Below are 14,366 nucleotides of genomic sequence, written 5' to 3'. Positions count from 1 at the left end.
TTCACAAATTCCCTCTAGACTATTAACCCTGTGCTAATGTAGGCTACTTTGTTAAACTTTGGCTTTTTTCGCACACCTCAGCTGGCAGGTGCGTCGGAGATGGCACCATGGGTCACTCAGCAATAGTTAAAGAAACTCCCGCACACTGACCATTTCGCTCTTCTTTCTTTAATAAACGACGTTTCGGTACTAGACCTTCATCAGGAGATTGCCCGATGAAGGTCTAGTACCGAAACGTCGTTTATTAAAGAAAGAACAGCGAAATGGTCAGTGTGCGGGAGTTTCTTTAACTAATGTAGGCTACTTTAAAAAAAAATCTAACTCTACTTGGCATCCGCACATATTGTTCTGTATACATGTATTTCCTGTGAACTTTTTATGTATGAGTGTTGTAGACTGTGATTATGTCGTCAATTGTAAGTCATTAGAGATTTCATTAGTGATAAGTGAATGACTTTGCAGTCTTGGTATATTATTTGATAATTACACTTAAAACCCTACTGTACTTTGGCCTTAGCCAAACCACACACTCCTGCCCTTCTACCAGCTAGGCTACACACAGCGGATTTCATTAATGATAAGCCAAAATGTAAACCTGCCTGCTCTTGATAAACCTGTCTGCTTTCTTTGCTTTCTTTGTTCCGTATCAAATGATCCTGACCATGACTATACATTTTTGGAGGCTGTGGAAAGTTTTCTGTAGGTTAACGTGTCCTTTATTTGTTTAGGGTTGTGGCTCTTAGCATTCACTGAATGCATTTGCCAAAGCAGTTCAAAATATAAAAATCAAACAATTATTTTTCATTCCACATGCATGCTGTAAAGCTATGTGTGGTCATTTACGGCAAACTGCCTCCAGTACCTTCCTATACATTAATAGGAAAAAATACTATGTAAATATTAAATATAATATATAATAATATATTTACTAACTTCAATCTTATAGTATAAGATGTGCTAATTAGTGTGCATTGAAATTATGGATGATTCAAATGAAAATTGAATCTGTGAGGTCCTAACCTTCTCCTTTCATGAAGTCTGCGAAGAACTGATTCCATTGCACACAGGGCAGCTGGGTTCTTCTCCATGAAGTGGTAGAATGACACCAGCGTATCCTTGGGGTTCCGCCACACAACTAGAATCTAGAACACACATGGGGGGGTCACCATGGATGGATTGATACTTCTGTACAAAGGATCCCATGCATTCAGAAAGTTAACAAAATCCTGCTTGAATGCCTTGCAGTTGTCCACTTAAACCATGCAATTTCTATTAATTTGTGCATCTTAGCACCTCTGGCATCACTGATGTTTGTTAGTCTTTACCAGTGGTGTAGTCTACGTAGAACGCGGGTATACTGAGTATACCCACTTCTAAATTTCAGGGATTTCAGTATACCCACTTAAAATTGATTTATCCATTGTTTTGAATAGCACAAATATTTACAGTATACCCACTTCAAAAAATGCTCAGTATACCCACCATAAAAAAGTAGACTACACCACTGGTCTTTACTTTCTGACATCAGCCTCTGCACCTCTAACAGTGGATCTAGAACACACGTTGGGGTCACAATGGATGGACAATGGTAAGGGTATTGGCTACATAAGCAGTGCATGCACATCCAATTAAGCAGGAAGTGGAGTAGACCAAATCATAAAAGAAAGGAGAAATATCCACACTGTTGCTGCTCCTGGTGACAAAGACCACATAAGGGTCAAAATACTGTGCATAGTAAACCGAGAGCAGCAACCAGCATTCAATGTGTGGATCTTTCTTCTTTTTTTGAAGGGTGTAGCCTCAATATTCACATTGAGAAAGTTACAGTAACACAATCCTACTCGAATTCCTTCTGTTTGTCCATTTCACCCATGCAGTTTCTATTTCTTCATGCATATCTTTGTGACCTCTGTGATTTTTGATGTGAGTTGGTCTTTACTTTCTGATATTATGATCTGCACCTCTGACAATGGTTGCAAAAGAGAATGGGTACCTATCATCTTGCATCAATTCAAACAACAAGCCACAAGCATGGGACAGTCATGGGTGAGCGGTTAGGGCGTCAGACTTGCATCCCAGAGGTTGCCGGTTCGACTCCCGACCCGCCAGGTTGGTGGGGGGAGTAATCAACCAGTGCTCTCCCGCATCCTCCTCCATGACTGAGGTACCCTGAGCATGGTACCGTCCCACCGCACTGCTCCCCATGGGGCGCCACTGAGGGCTGCCCCCTTGCACGGGTGAGGCATAAATGCAATTTCGTTGTGTGCAGTGTGCAGTGTTCACTTGTGTGCTGTGGAGTGCTGTGTCACAATGACAATGGGAGTTGGAGTTTCCCAATGGGCTTTCACTTTCTTCCAAGCAGACAGACAGACGGATGACCCTTGTTGATTTTTAATACTTAACCTTGGCCTTCTTTTTCTTGAACGATGGGTGCATGGCATCTGGATGCAGGTGAGTTGCCATCAGCCTTGGAGGATTCCTCCTTTGATACCACCTACAGCACCAAAAACAAAAAAGGACAATCCACCATTGCCTCTTTTCCACTGCAGGTTTTCTGGTAGGCCTACAGCTCGTCACAGCATGACTCGGCCACCACTTTTTGCTCTTTGAATAGACACGACACAGGTCGTAAAAGAAAGTGTTAACTGTTATTACCTTTTACCTGGCGGTTGTAGCAGCAGGGGGCAAACAAAATGAGGCATCTCACGTCTGCCTCTATACTGTAAATATTTGGGGGTTTTGCCCCTATTTGCACTGCAAAGTGATGACTTTCCTCTTATGAACTGAACATCAACACCACATTTTAGCCCAGCCCCTGAGTCAAATGATGCCAGTTGTAGCTGTAGTATATCCTAATTATCCTTTCGTCTCTGAATGTGTTGTCTCCTCCCAATAAGGTGATGATTACACAGAAACGGACAACAACAAGAGCAAAAGGTTCAGAGGTCTCTGAAGAGATGCCACTGTGCATGAGTGGTGTGGGAATGTAAAACATTTATTTGAAATCACATCCTGCACAATTTCAATTCCAGTCCACCGTTTCATGTTGCAGGGTGTGTCTGAGGTTATCAGTTAGCCGTTGGTTCTTAGTAAAAACAAAATGAGAGGTTCAATTTCAGTAAGTTGACAGCCACACATATTAGATTAGCTACTGGTCGCTTTGACTTTTTGTGTTCATGATAGTAGATACAGTAAATGTTTCGGTAGCAACTGAACAATGAAGGAATTGTGGTACAAATCTGCATGTAATCTAAGTGGAAGCCCACATTGATTCGATTAGGCATTAGCCATTGATGAGGGGAAGTGTGTGTGTGTGTGTGTGTGAGTGTCTGTGTGAGAGAGAGAGAGAGAGGGAGGGAGAGAGAGAGGGAGAGAGAGAGGGATAAAATAAAGTGTAAAGTCAAGAACACACCTTCTTCTTTATGAGAGATCTTCATTTTATTGTTAGGCTACAGTATAAAACAAGTTGAAGAAACAAGTTCACATTAGTTGCATGCTGCCACTAAAAGAATATACATTTTCTCAACCTCCTACTTGCAGTAGGTGTCATATTTGAGTCTGTTCTCCAGTAGGGGTGTAAATCACAGTCTCCATGAGGATACGATACGGATACGGTATCGATTTCTTATAGCAGGGATCCGATTATTTTTGGATACTTAAGAATACCCTACGATATGATTCGATTAAATCGATACATTTTGATTATTATGGTGCATTCCCCAAGGATGGGAGATGGGATGCTTCTGACCTCCTACTTGCTGAAATGCATTGGAATGCCTGTTGAAGCGGAATGTTCAAGTCGCGAGCTGGGGCAAAATCGAAGCACACCGACCTGATCCCAGTGACAATTGTGATGTCATCACAGCAATGGCAGCGCACAGTGTTAAGAATATTTTATGTTGCACATTACTCAGCAATCACCATTCTATGGACAAATAGACTTGATTTGGACAGGTTAACAGCTGCAAAACCGCCCGTGAACCTGTCTAAGGTGTAGTTATTGGCATTGCCTCTTTCAATGATGAAATGCAGCTAAATGAAAAAACGCATGGTGTTGTTTACACCTCATTGTTTACATAGCTGAGAAGTGGATATGTATTTTTGTCTCTCCATGTTTGTAGTTTGGTTGACTTGCTGGTAGGAACACTTTCAAGTGGGAGGTAGCTGCCTCCTGGTTGCATATTGGGAAGCTCCTACCTCTGGGGAATGCACCATCATTTACACCACTATTCTCCAGTTTGGTGCTAGTCTATTTGCAGTAGGTGTCATATTTGAGTCTGTTCTCCAGTCTGGTTCTCCTCTATTTGCAGTAGGTGTCATATTTGAGTCTGTTCCCCAGTCTGGTTCTCCTCTATTTGCAGTAGGTGTCATATTTGAGTCTGTTCTCCTGTCTGATTCTAGTCTATTTGCAGTAGGTGTCATATTTGAGTCTGTTCTCCTGTCTGATTCTAGTCTATTTGCAGTAGGTGTCATATTTGAGTATCTTCTCCTGTATGGTACTAGTCTATTTGCAGTAGATGTCATATTTGAGTCTGTTCCCCAGTCTGGTTCCTGCTAGTCTCTTGTTGAACTCCTCATCCATCTGCTGGCTCTGGGCTTCACTGAAGTGGTTCTTCCAGTCACCCACCTCACCTGGAGAAGACAGACAGAGTGTCATTATTTGGAATCATAAATTGTTCCTTCTACATTGTTGTTGTTGTGAAACATCATAGACTCAGAGGTGATTCTAGGGTAAAATTGGGACTCTACGCATCATCCCTCACTCAGCTTGCAGGTGCATCACAGTGGGACAGACATCACTGGAGAGGAGAGGCTGGAGCACACTGCAGCTTAGTTTTCAAGACTTTATTTTGTGCACACACCCGACCGACTCTGAGGAAGGTGTAGCAACACCGAAATGTTGGTCGGGTGTGTGCACAAAATAAAGTCTTGAGAACTAAGCTGCCGTGTGCTCCAGCCTCTCCTTTCCAGTGATTCTAGGGCAGGGGTGCTCAACTAGAAACTGCAAAGGTCCACTCGCCAAATTTCGCATGTTTCCAGGGTCCAAAAAGTCGCTACGGACCGATGCAGAAAATAGCCTCACTCGCTGGCCGCACTGGCCTCTTGCTCTCTCACTGAGTTGTCATAGTGATGATACTTTCATTTGTCATAAGACTGGCGAAATACACCTATAGATCGCATGGCAGCGAAATCTCATGTATAATTTATACATATTAAATACAGATGGATTTTGTCTTGGTCCGGATGACATTGCGTTTGGGTCCGCATCCGGACCTGGGTCCGCCAGTTGATCATGTCTGTTCTAGGGTAAGTTGGGGCCCTAAGCCAAAATTCAATAGAATGAATATTCGAAACAAATTGTCACTACAGAAATTTAAAGTGTTCGCTGTTCTTCACCATATACGTTAAACGCCAAAAGATAAGTTGCCGTGCTCGTGCTGCCTTAAGTTTGTAAGTTAACTCAAGTCGAGTCTTTTCTCAACTGACCTCTTTCTCAAGTTGAGTTAACTTACAAACTAAAGACAGCAGGGCAACTTATGCGTTTAACTGGCTGCAATGACAATGGCTTAACTATGTGTAACGATCACTTGAATTGTGGGTGCTCTGTGACCTTTCACACCAATGAGAATTTTGGTACCCCAGCCCTAACGCCTACGGTGTGTTGTAAGACCGGTGGATAAGTTAACTTTCTTCTCCGTTTCCGGAATGAGTGCGAGTGGACGCTGGCGCGTTTTGGCTGCTGCTGCTCGTTCTCTTCCACTCCTAATCATTCACTAAATCAAAAAAATAAACACAAAACTTCGGACTATTTTCACCCTTTTCGGAAGAACCTGTCACCGATGCCTGGCTGCTGGCAAACCTTGACGGCGTTACAGCTACACATGCGTTGGCCCGCTGCTGTGGCTGCACAACACCTGCTGTTCTCGATTGCTGCCTCCGACGCCTGCTCCAACATTGTCTTCAGGAAGTCCAGACTGTTGTCGATCCAGCGTGGCTGTTGGTTTCTCCAACCACTCTACACCATGTGCCGGTTCCTGGCTGCAGATTTCTCCAACTACCACAACCTGCACTGCCTTCTTCGTCCATCCTCGAGTCGGCGTCCTTGCGGCGTTCATGCCCGTGTCTTGCTTGTCAGAGTAGTTGATAACAGTTGGCCCCCCTCTGCCGGCGTCTCCGCGGCTCCTCCGTCCATAGAACTTCACTGGCTGCCTCCTTCAGCCGAGCTCGCCCCCCACGACGGGAGGCTCTGGATTTTCGTATCCCGCCATGGCCTTTTCATCGCCGCCCCCGTCGTGGGCTTCCATATTTCTCCACAAACGTGAACGCTCCATACCGTCATGATTTATGGACAAAAACTTTCCATTGCCGTTGTGTTGTGTTTTAGTCTCTGTATGTCTTTGAATTTCTGTTCATGTTTTTGTTTTATGTTACATGTTCTGTAAAGCCTCTTATTTAGGGTATTTAGAAAAGCGCTATACAAAATTGATGTATTATTATTATTATTATTATTATTATTATTATTATTATTATTATCATTCTCCTTCACAATGTACACCAACCTTTCCGGAAGAGGACGTTGCCAAACTGTCCATGGGTGCTGACAGCGTTCTCCTTCATGGCGCTGAAGGTTCCCTCAGAGGAGATGGCCACCACCTGCTCCTCAGACAGAGGTAGATCCAGGAAGCTGGCAATCCGCCTCACACTCTCACACAGGTCCTGCTTATTTAGTAGGACACGGGACAGAGAAAGAAAGAGAGACAGAGATGTGAGACAAGTGCAAATAATATGTGTGATTGTATGGGGTATGATTGTAGGTGTCCTGGGGTATTATTGTATGTGGGATGGGGTGTGATTGTATAGAAAAGGGGGTTTGAGGAGTGATTGTATGTTTGTGGGGTGGGGTGTGATTGTACGAGAAAAGAGAGGCACAGAGAGGCAGAAGACAGAGGCTGCTTAGGATCCTGCCGATCGGCCTGAACTCTCAGTCAGGACCTGCTTGTGTAGAGCTTGAAAGTGACGTCACTTCCCCCGATTTCATGGGACCTCAACGGTGTTTTTAGCCGAAAATCGAAGCATGTAATCCAATGGCGGTATTAAAATGATATTTCGATCCCCTCCGTGTTGTAAAATAAAATAAAAGGGAAAGTCAGACTGTCCAAAGTATTTGTGTCCCATGACGGCCATGAGAGATGGGACTGTATGAGAAAATAGAATAACAGACAGACAGACAGACAGACAGACAGACAGACAGAAAGAGGCAGATTCAGGAATCTGGCGATCTACCAGGGAATCAGACTGTGCAAATGATTTGTGTCCCATGAGGTGTGGGATTGTATGGGAAAATAGAGGAATAAACTGACAGTCAAACAGAACTACAGGCAAAAGCCAGAAGCAACTTCAGGAACTATTTGGTTTCCGACACACTGTTTTGGGAACATAGAACAATGTTGCGGACATTCATTATTGCGGACACAGATACAATTGAATGAAAATGTGCTTGTGTATGCATGTGCATGCATGTGTGTTTGCATTTGTGTGTGTGTGTGTGTCTGTGTCAGTGTGTGTGTGTGTGTGTGTGTGTGTGTGTGTGTGTGTGTGTGTGTGTGTGTGTGTGTGTGTGTGTGTGTGTGTGTGTGTGTGTGTTACCTCCTTTAATTCCTCGTAGATAACAGTCATCACATTTGGCTCCTCTGCTATTTTTGCACAAGCTTCAATGTGATGCAGATACGATCCGAATGTAACTGCAGAGAGGACAGAATGTACATGGGATTCATTTTAATTTTTTAAATATAATTATGTTTCTTACCTGCATATCTGAGCGCTGTTTCAAAGTAGCCTTCTGCAGTAGACACATGTTTAGGAGTCACCTGAGATTGATTAATTGTATTATAGCTCATTTTAAATTTAAGAACAGCAACTCAAAGGGTAGACAATGAGCCTAAGAAAGCATTTCCTGTGGCTGTGATACGTATGGTCTCTCTATGGCTGACTGAGACTGACTCTCATCACCTTCTCCACTCATGAAGTCTGAGAAGAACGTATCCCATTCTGCGCTGGGCAAGGTTGGGTTGCTGTTCATGAAGTGGAAATAGGAGACGGCAGTGTCTTTGGGATTCCTGAACATCATCAGAACCTAATGAGAGAATTGGGGGGGGGGGGGGAGAGAAAGTGAGAGTAATTACTGTATGTAAATGTGAAATGTAAATTGTTGTAAACTAGCAATGCATTTAGCAAAAATGTTTTTTTTTGTCCGATCCTTTTCTTTGAAACAAAGGCAGCGATTTTCATTTGCCCAACAAACTGTTCAAGGTCTTTGCAAGGCTCAAATCTTGTAGCATCGATGGTCACATCATTATGCCCATTATGAAATAAATTATGAAATAAATAATTAGACAATTGGACTTGTAATGTCATGGATAAATATTCTTCTGGAGACAATTAGATAAACACCATTAGGAAAGTTTACCTTGGTCTTGTTGTCTCGGATGGACTGTGCCAAAACAGGAAGTCTCTCCAAATGAGAATGAATCCCCAGTATCCGTGGCGATGGCTCTTGTTGTATAGTCTGTGGAACAAACAAACACAGGATTTCTATGGTAACGGACTAAGGAAATCAAATACAGAATCAGGGTTGTTCTGTACTGTATTCTGCATTTTCTCATTTCCCTCAAAACTTTTTAATCAAGTTTACGTTGTGCTGATGAATCTGAGAGATGGTAAACTGATGGAAGGCCAAAGGCTGAGTAATATTGGTAACAGTAAAAAGGTAGACAGTCAATAAATAGCATAAAGACAAGCAGTCGATCAGAGGTGCAAACAGGACACACACAACCCACCATATGGATGCATGTGTGTCAGTAAGTAAAAGATTTAGGCTACCGATGAGAAACCATGTAAAAGCAATGCGCTACCAAATGCAATGTGGAGCAGAGAATGTAAGCTTTCCCAAATGCAAAACAAAATGTTAATGGGTAAGGAGGACAGTATTAGATTAACAATAATGGTTAGGGTTTTGAATTAGGGTTAGGGTTTGGGGTAGAAATGCTGGAAAGAGTAGAAATCTGCACACTGTAGTTCCGCTTTGGAAATGTATTCAGGTCGTACATATGGTAGGTAGGTATGACCTGAATACGTTTTCAAAGCGGAGCTACAGTGTGCGGATTTCTACTCTTTCTACTATCAGATGGGCCTTTGTCCTGCACCATGGCCTCAGAGAGGTGGGATGTGCATACTCTTACTCTTATGAAGATTCTATGGACAGATACACTGTCATTCATGCATGATACCTTTTGTATCTAGGGGTTAGGGTTAGAGTTCTGGATTGATAGAAATGTGTAATACCTTTTGCATGTCTGGCGTGCAGAACTCAAGCTGTGGAGGCATGTCTAAGGAGAACGTCTTCCCCGCCACAGCAGCCAACATCTTCCTCAAGAGGGCCGTCATCCAGTTAAACCCTGCGGAAAGTATGGAAAGTACTTTCATTGACACTGCTGAAAATCGCTGTGGAACTGTTTGTGTTTCAGGTAGGATATTTACCAATTTTACATTCTTCAGTCAATTATAGATTTGTTACAATGTCATGCAATATCATCTCCACTCCATGGATTTTCATTCATTCATTCATTCATTCATTCATTCATTCATTCATTCATTCATTCATTCATTCATTCATTCATTCATTCATTCATTCATTCATTCATTCATTCACACCAAACTTGGTGTTGATATAGTGAGCTTAATCAGTGTGAAATTAGCTGTATATTTGGTTCTCTCTTGACATATCTGACATTTCTGCAGCATTGTGATTTTCTTCGTTAACAACATCCCATTGCTAATTGTGATGGAGTGGCCATCACAAGGGTTGTGGATGCGCTCTGACTGACTTGAATGGGCCTGGCTCTTTGGTATAGCAGTCAGAGCCCCTGTATGGTACCCCAGGAGGTCTGGGTTCAGGTCCCAGCGGGGCAACTCTACTCCCCTTTTCTACAATCATAATCAATAACAAACACAAGCCTGGGAAATAAGTGGACCACAACATCACAACTACTGTATGTCTTAGCTTGAATATTGTGTTCACATTTTTACAGTTTGATTGTCAGAGCCCCAGTTTGGTAGTCAGGCTGTGCCCTCCTAGGTGACGCAACACTTTCAGCGTTGCAACTAGTCAGGTCAAGAGCAATGCAAGTACTTTCCGAGTTCCCGAAAATACGGGAACTCCTCCCACTTTGTCAGTAAGCAAACAACCATAAGCAAACCAAGGGAAACAGGTCAACCATACCGTTTGGGAAATGTTAATTGCTATGGTCTTGGTCAGATAATAATCAGGCTACCAGTATGGCACCCCAGAAGGTCTAGGTTTGAGTCCCATATTGGTGGGTTAAAGTAATTATATAGTACTCTCCCCCATCCTCCTCCATAAGTGAGGTACCCTTAGCATGTTACTGTCCCGCCACACTGCTCCCTTGGGGCGCCATTGGGGACTGCCCCCTTGCGCGGGTGAGGCATAAATGCAATTTTGTTGTGTGCAGTGTGCACTTTGTTGTGTGCTGTGGAGTGCCACAATGGCAATGGGAGTTGGAGTTTCCCACGTGGCCTTTCACTTCACATAATCAATAATTAACATAAGCCTGGCAAACAAGTGGAGAGCAAAGCAAGAATGCCTTCCAATATGCTACCTTGCGTCCTCCACTTGTGCTTTCGGCCTTGCCCCGCCTCCTGGCCCCTCCTCTGTGGAGAAAACAATAAAGTTTCCCAACTGTCAGCCTAGCCACAACAACGTTTGAAGGACTATTCTTCATTCACCATCCAGTTTGCAAATGAGGAAATGACTTTACACTTGAGCTTTTGCAAGATATTGAAATATAATGCTGTGTTGTCAGTGATGTCATCATGATGTATTACTTCCTGGTATGAGGCAACAAGCACAAGTCGAGGATGCAAGGTCGTATATTGGAACGTACTCAAGATCTCCTGATTGTTGCAGACCAAAGACAGCTGACAGCTTCACAATGATGTCATATTCTTATAGTTTGATTGTGGGTTTGCACTCATGCAGTTGAAGGAGAGGATTGTGCACATCCTAGAAAAAGGTGCAGGACGAAGGCAAACTGTAGTTTTCAAAGTGAGAAGTCTGCACACTTAAAATCCTTTTTGTTGTCTTTTATTATTTCATGGCTGGATTATCGAAACGTAATCCAGCCATGAAATAATAAAACACAACAAAAAGGATTTGAACTTCTCACTTTGAAAACTGGGTTTGCACTCATCAACATGCACACAGTCACTTTGTGCACCAAAAAATAAAACTAAAACTTTAAAAGTATGCTGAGTGCTCCAGTCATCCCTGGGTCTAGTCATTGAGAAGTAGACCAGTTTGTCTTCATGGCACACAGACTGTTTGGCTTTGTCCAGAGGTTTTCTGACTGGTGACGTGAATTGATTGGCCAGAAGCTGGAGGTGTCTGCTTAAAGTGACAGCGCTCCCTTTTCAGGGAAGAAAAGTGCCACTGAAGTTACTTCAGTTCGGTTTTGAGATGCTTCCTGCAGTTCTTTTCCTGCTACTAGTGAGTAGTATAATCCCTTCAATATGCACACTCAGTGTAAATATGATAACATAACTAGTAACAGGGTCTGATACATTCTAAAAGTTGTGACTGGACTGCACATGGAGTGCAAAACCAAGTCAGAAAAGTTACGCAACAACTCCACACAGCACGTACCGCACTTGGGGAAGGACAGCTGGACTATGTCGTCCGACCGAGCCTGCAGGGTCCTAAGGGCCTCCATGTTCTCGGCTGGACAGAGCAGCACGGGATAGCGAACGCCGTCGAACACGTACAGCTTCTCTTCGTCCTTTAACAACTTCGCCATCTCTATTCTGGTCTGTCTCCATGTTTTGGCACCACCCAGTTGGCCGGCCGATAGACTCATGCTTGAATTTGTAACAAGAAAATGCCTGGTGGTCTGGGATGGAGATATCTGTAGAAATGTTGCGCCGGCTCTGATATGCAATGAAAAGAGGGTGTGTTTCCTGACTCTCTGTGTGTGTGTGTGTGTGTGTGTGTGTGTGTGTGTGTGTGTGTGTGTGTGTGTGTGTGTGTGTGTGTGTGTGTGTGTGTGTGTGTGTGTGTGTGTGTGCTCGTGTGCGTGCGTGCGTGCGTGTGTGTGTGTGTACGTGAGTATGCATGTGTGTGTGTGTGTGTGTGTGTGTGTGTGTGTGTGTGTGTGTGTAAGTCAGTCGAGGCTCACAGACTGCTACTATAGCAGTAACCTATAGTATATAGCAGACATTAAGAAGAACATTAACTTCTGCTGCTGCTGTGTGCTATCGGCAAATGGACTCCGACCTCCCTCTTAAAGGGACAGTTTGGTCAATTTCAACATGCAGTTGTATTGCTCACGCTACCCTTGACTTGTCAGTACCTGGTGATGCCACATTTTTCGGCTCAGCCCTTTCCGAGATATGAGCAGTTCTAATGGGGGCAGCGTTTGTTTACATTTTTAAAAAATGAAACATAGGCCAACTCTAAATATTTTCCCAAAAGGTACTGCTGTTTGCTAGTTGTCTGCTGATGTTTTATAACCTTTTGGATGTTTTTGGGAATAAATAAAAATGTTTTTTGGAAATGTAAACAAAGAGCTGCCCCCATTACAATGACCAGGATCTCGGAAACGGCTGAAGAAGAAGAAAAAAAAATCTCAGGGACTGACAAGTCCAGGGTAGTGTGAGCATTACAACTGCATGTTGAAATTGACCAAACTGTCCCTTTAAAGAGACATAACTGAACATAAGCAGCTATTATCCTCCTATTTGCACTAGAATTCAGCTGTGGAGTTTCACTATTAAATAAAAAATATTAAAATTATTTAAAAAATTATTTAAAAATAATAAAATTTTGTATCCATTCATTATTTATTTCCTTTTTCCGTTCTTGCCTCCCCCACATTTCTGTTTGTATGCATGCACAATAATTTGTCTCTTGGCATTGTCACCCCATCTAGTGGTGCAGTAAGGGTGAAGTACAGCACAAATACATACAAAAAGTGGCTTTATTTAAAAAGTACTGTATTAGGTTATTTTTTATTATAAGACATTTTGCACTATACATTTTCACATAGGCCTACTATAATATTGAACAATATATTTGTGTGCATCTTTTGTTATACAAGACTTTAAAAAAATGTATATAAAAATGTAAAATGTGTTCTGTATTGTCCTCTCTATTTGCAGTAGGTGTCATATTTGAGCCTCTTCCCCAGTCTGGTTCCTGCTAGTCTCTTGTTGAACTCCTCATCCATCTGCTGGCTCTGGGCTTCACTGAAGTGGTTCTTCCAGTCACCCACCTCACCTGGTGGAGACAGACACACCATCACAAATAACGATGCTTGAAAAAATGTAGTTCTAATGACTCTATTACACAAATAACCTTATTCCACATCACATTTGACAATGTGACAATTACTCAATCAATTCATCATCAATTTATTTGGAGCACTTTACTTGACGCAGGTGTCATACGTATGACATAACAATGTCATAATAGTGTCATAATGCAGTCATTCATGTGTCATACACATTATGTCAATGTCATAAACATTTTATGACTTTATCATTAAGTGACATTCGGTTATGGCAAAGATAGCCCTGACAATGTCAACTTTTCACCATGTTTATGACTCGCTCATGACACAGCTTTGACACTATTATGACACTGCTATGTCAACCGTAGTGGTGTCAACAATGATCGATTCGGCGATCCGAATCGATCCGGGGCATGGACGATCCAGATCCAGATCCGGCAAGTTCCAGAATCAATCCGGCAATTTTTTTAAGTTTCAATTACTTCCATGGATATTTCGGGAGCAAATGAATGTTAAATTAAATAAAAACACTTCAAAACATTGCAAGACTGATACAGACTGATACAGAAAACAGCCAATAAATTGTTGCTCAGTATCTGACTACTTGTATTTCCTCATCATGGCTGAACATTTGCTTTGCGTTCAGTAGAAATGTAATGCATTGCAATGCATTGTAGAAACGAATCGGATCGGAATCGGATTGGATCTAATAGAATCGAATCGAATCGGATCTACTACCTCCCGAATCGTGATCGAATCGGATCGTGAGGGCAGTGCCGATCCACACCACTAGTCAACCGTATGACACCGGCGTCAAATAAAGTGTTACCATTAATTTCACAATTGGATCAGATTTTCTAACTGACCTTTTCTGAAGAAGATGTCGGCCATTTTGCCGTGGGAGCTTCCTGACTTCATGGCGTTGAAGGTCGTCTCTGAGTAGATCTTCTGCACCTGCTCCTCTGTCAGGGGGAAGCCGAAGAACTGGGAGATCTCCCTGATGCC

At 42.7% G+C, this 14,366-nt stretch overlaps 2 protein-coding genes across 3 annotated transcripts in view; both read right to left on the bottom strand.

The window, feature by feature from the left end:
• Window positions 1-3,414: 3,414 nt before the first annotated feature.
• LOC134447805 (sulfotransferase 6B1-like) lies at window positions 3,415-12,077 on the bottom strand. Of its 2 annotated transcripts, none has more exons than XM_063197461.1 (7): window positions 11,720-12,077; window positions 9,343-9,455; window positions 8,468-8,566; window positions 8,011-8,134; window positions 7,648-7,742; window positions 6,561-6,720; window positions 3,415-4,632 (listed from the first exon to the last, which is right to left on the bottom strand). In XM_063197461.1, the coding sequence occupies exons 1-7, from the start codon at window positions 11,928-11,930 to the stop codon at window positions 4,505-4,507; spliced, it is 930 nt and encodes a 309-aa protein (XP_063053531.1). In that variant the 5' UTR covers window positions 11,931-12,077; the 3' UTR covers window positions 3,415-4,504. The 2 variants fall into 2 exon arrangements, with proteins under 2 accessions (XP_063053531.1, XP_063053540.1); XM_063197470.1 differs by having other exon boundaries at window positions 6,561-6,717; window positions 11,720-12,076.
• Window positions 12,078-13,061: 984 nt separating this feature from the next.
• Window positions 13,062-14,366, bottom strand: part of LOC134447788 (sulfotransferase 6B1-like) — a 27,409-nt gene continuing 26,104 nt past the window's right edge. The window contains exons 8-9 of the mRNA XM_063197439.1: window positions 14,228-14,366; window positions 13,062-13,348 (exon numbers count right to left, since the gene is read on the bottom strand). The exon at window positions 14,228-14,366 is cut by the window's right edge and continues 12 nt beyond it. Of these exons, the coding sequence (XP_063053509.1) occupies window positions 13,221-13,348; window positions 14,228-14,366 (267 nt within the window). The 3' untranslated portion in view covers window positions 13,062-13,220. The remainder of the gene's footprint in view (window positions 13,349-14,227) is intronic.

This window comes from Engraulis encrasicolus, chromosome 1 (assembly GCF_034702125.1).
Source record: "Engraulis encrasicolus isolate BLACKSEA-1 chromosome 1, IST_EnEncr_1.0, whole genome shotgun sequence".
Classification (NCBI taxonomy): Eukaryota; Metazoa; Chordata; class Actinopteri; order Clupeiformes; family Engraulidae; genus Engraulis; species Engraulis encrasicolus.
This window is presented reverse-complemented; position numbering and strand designations above follow the sequence as displayed.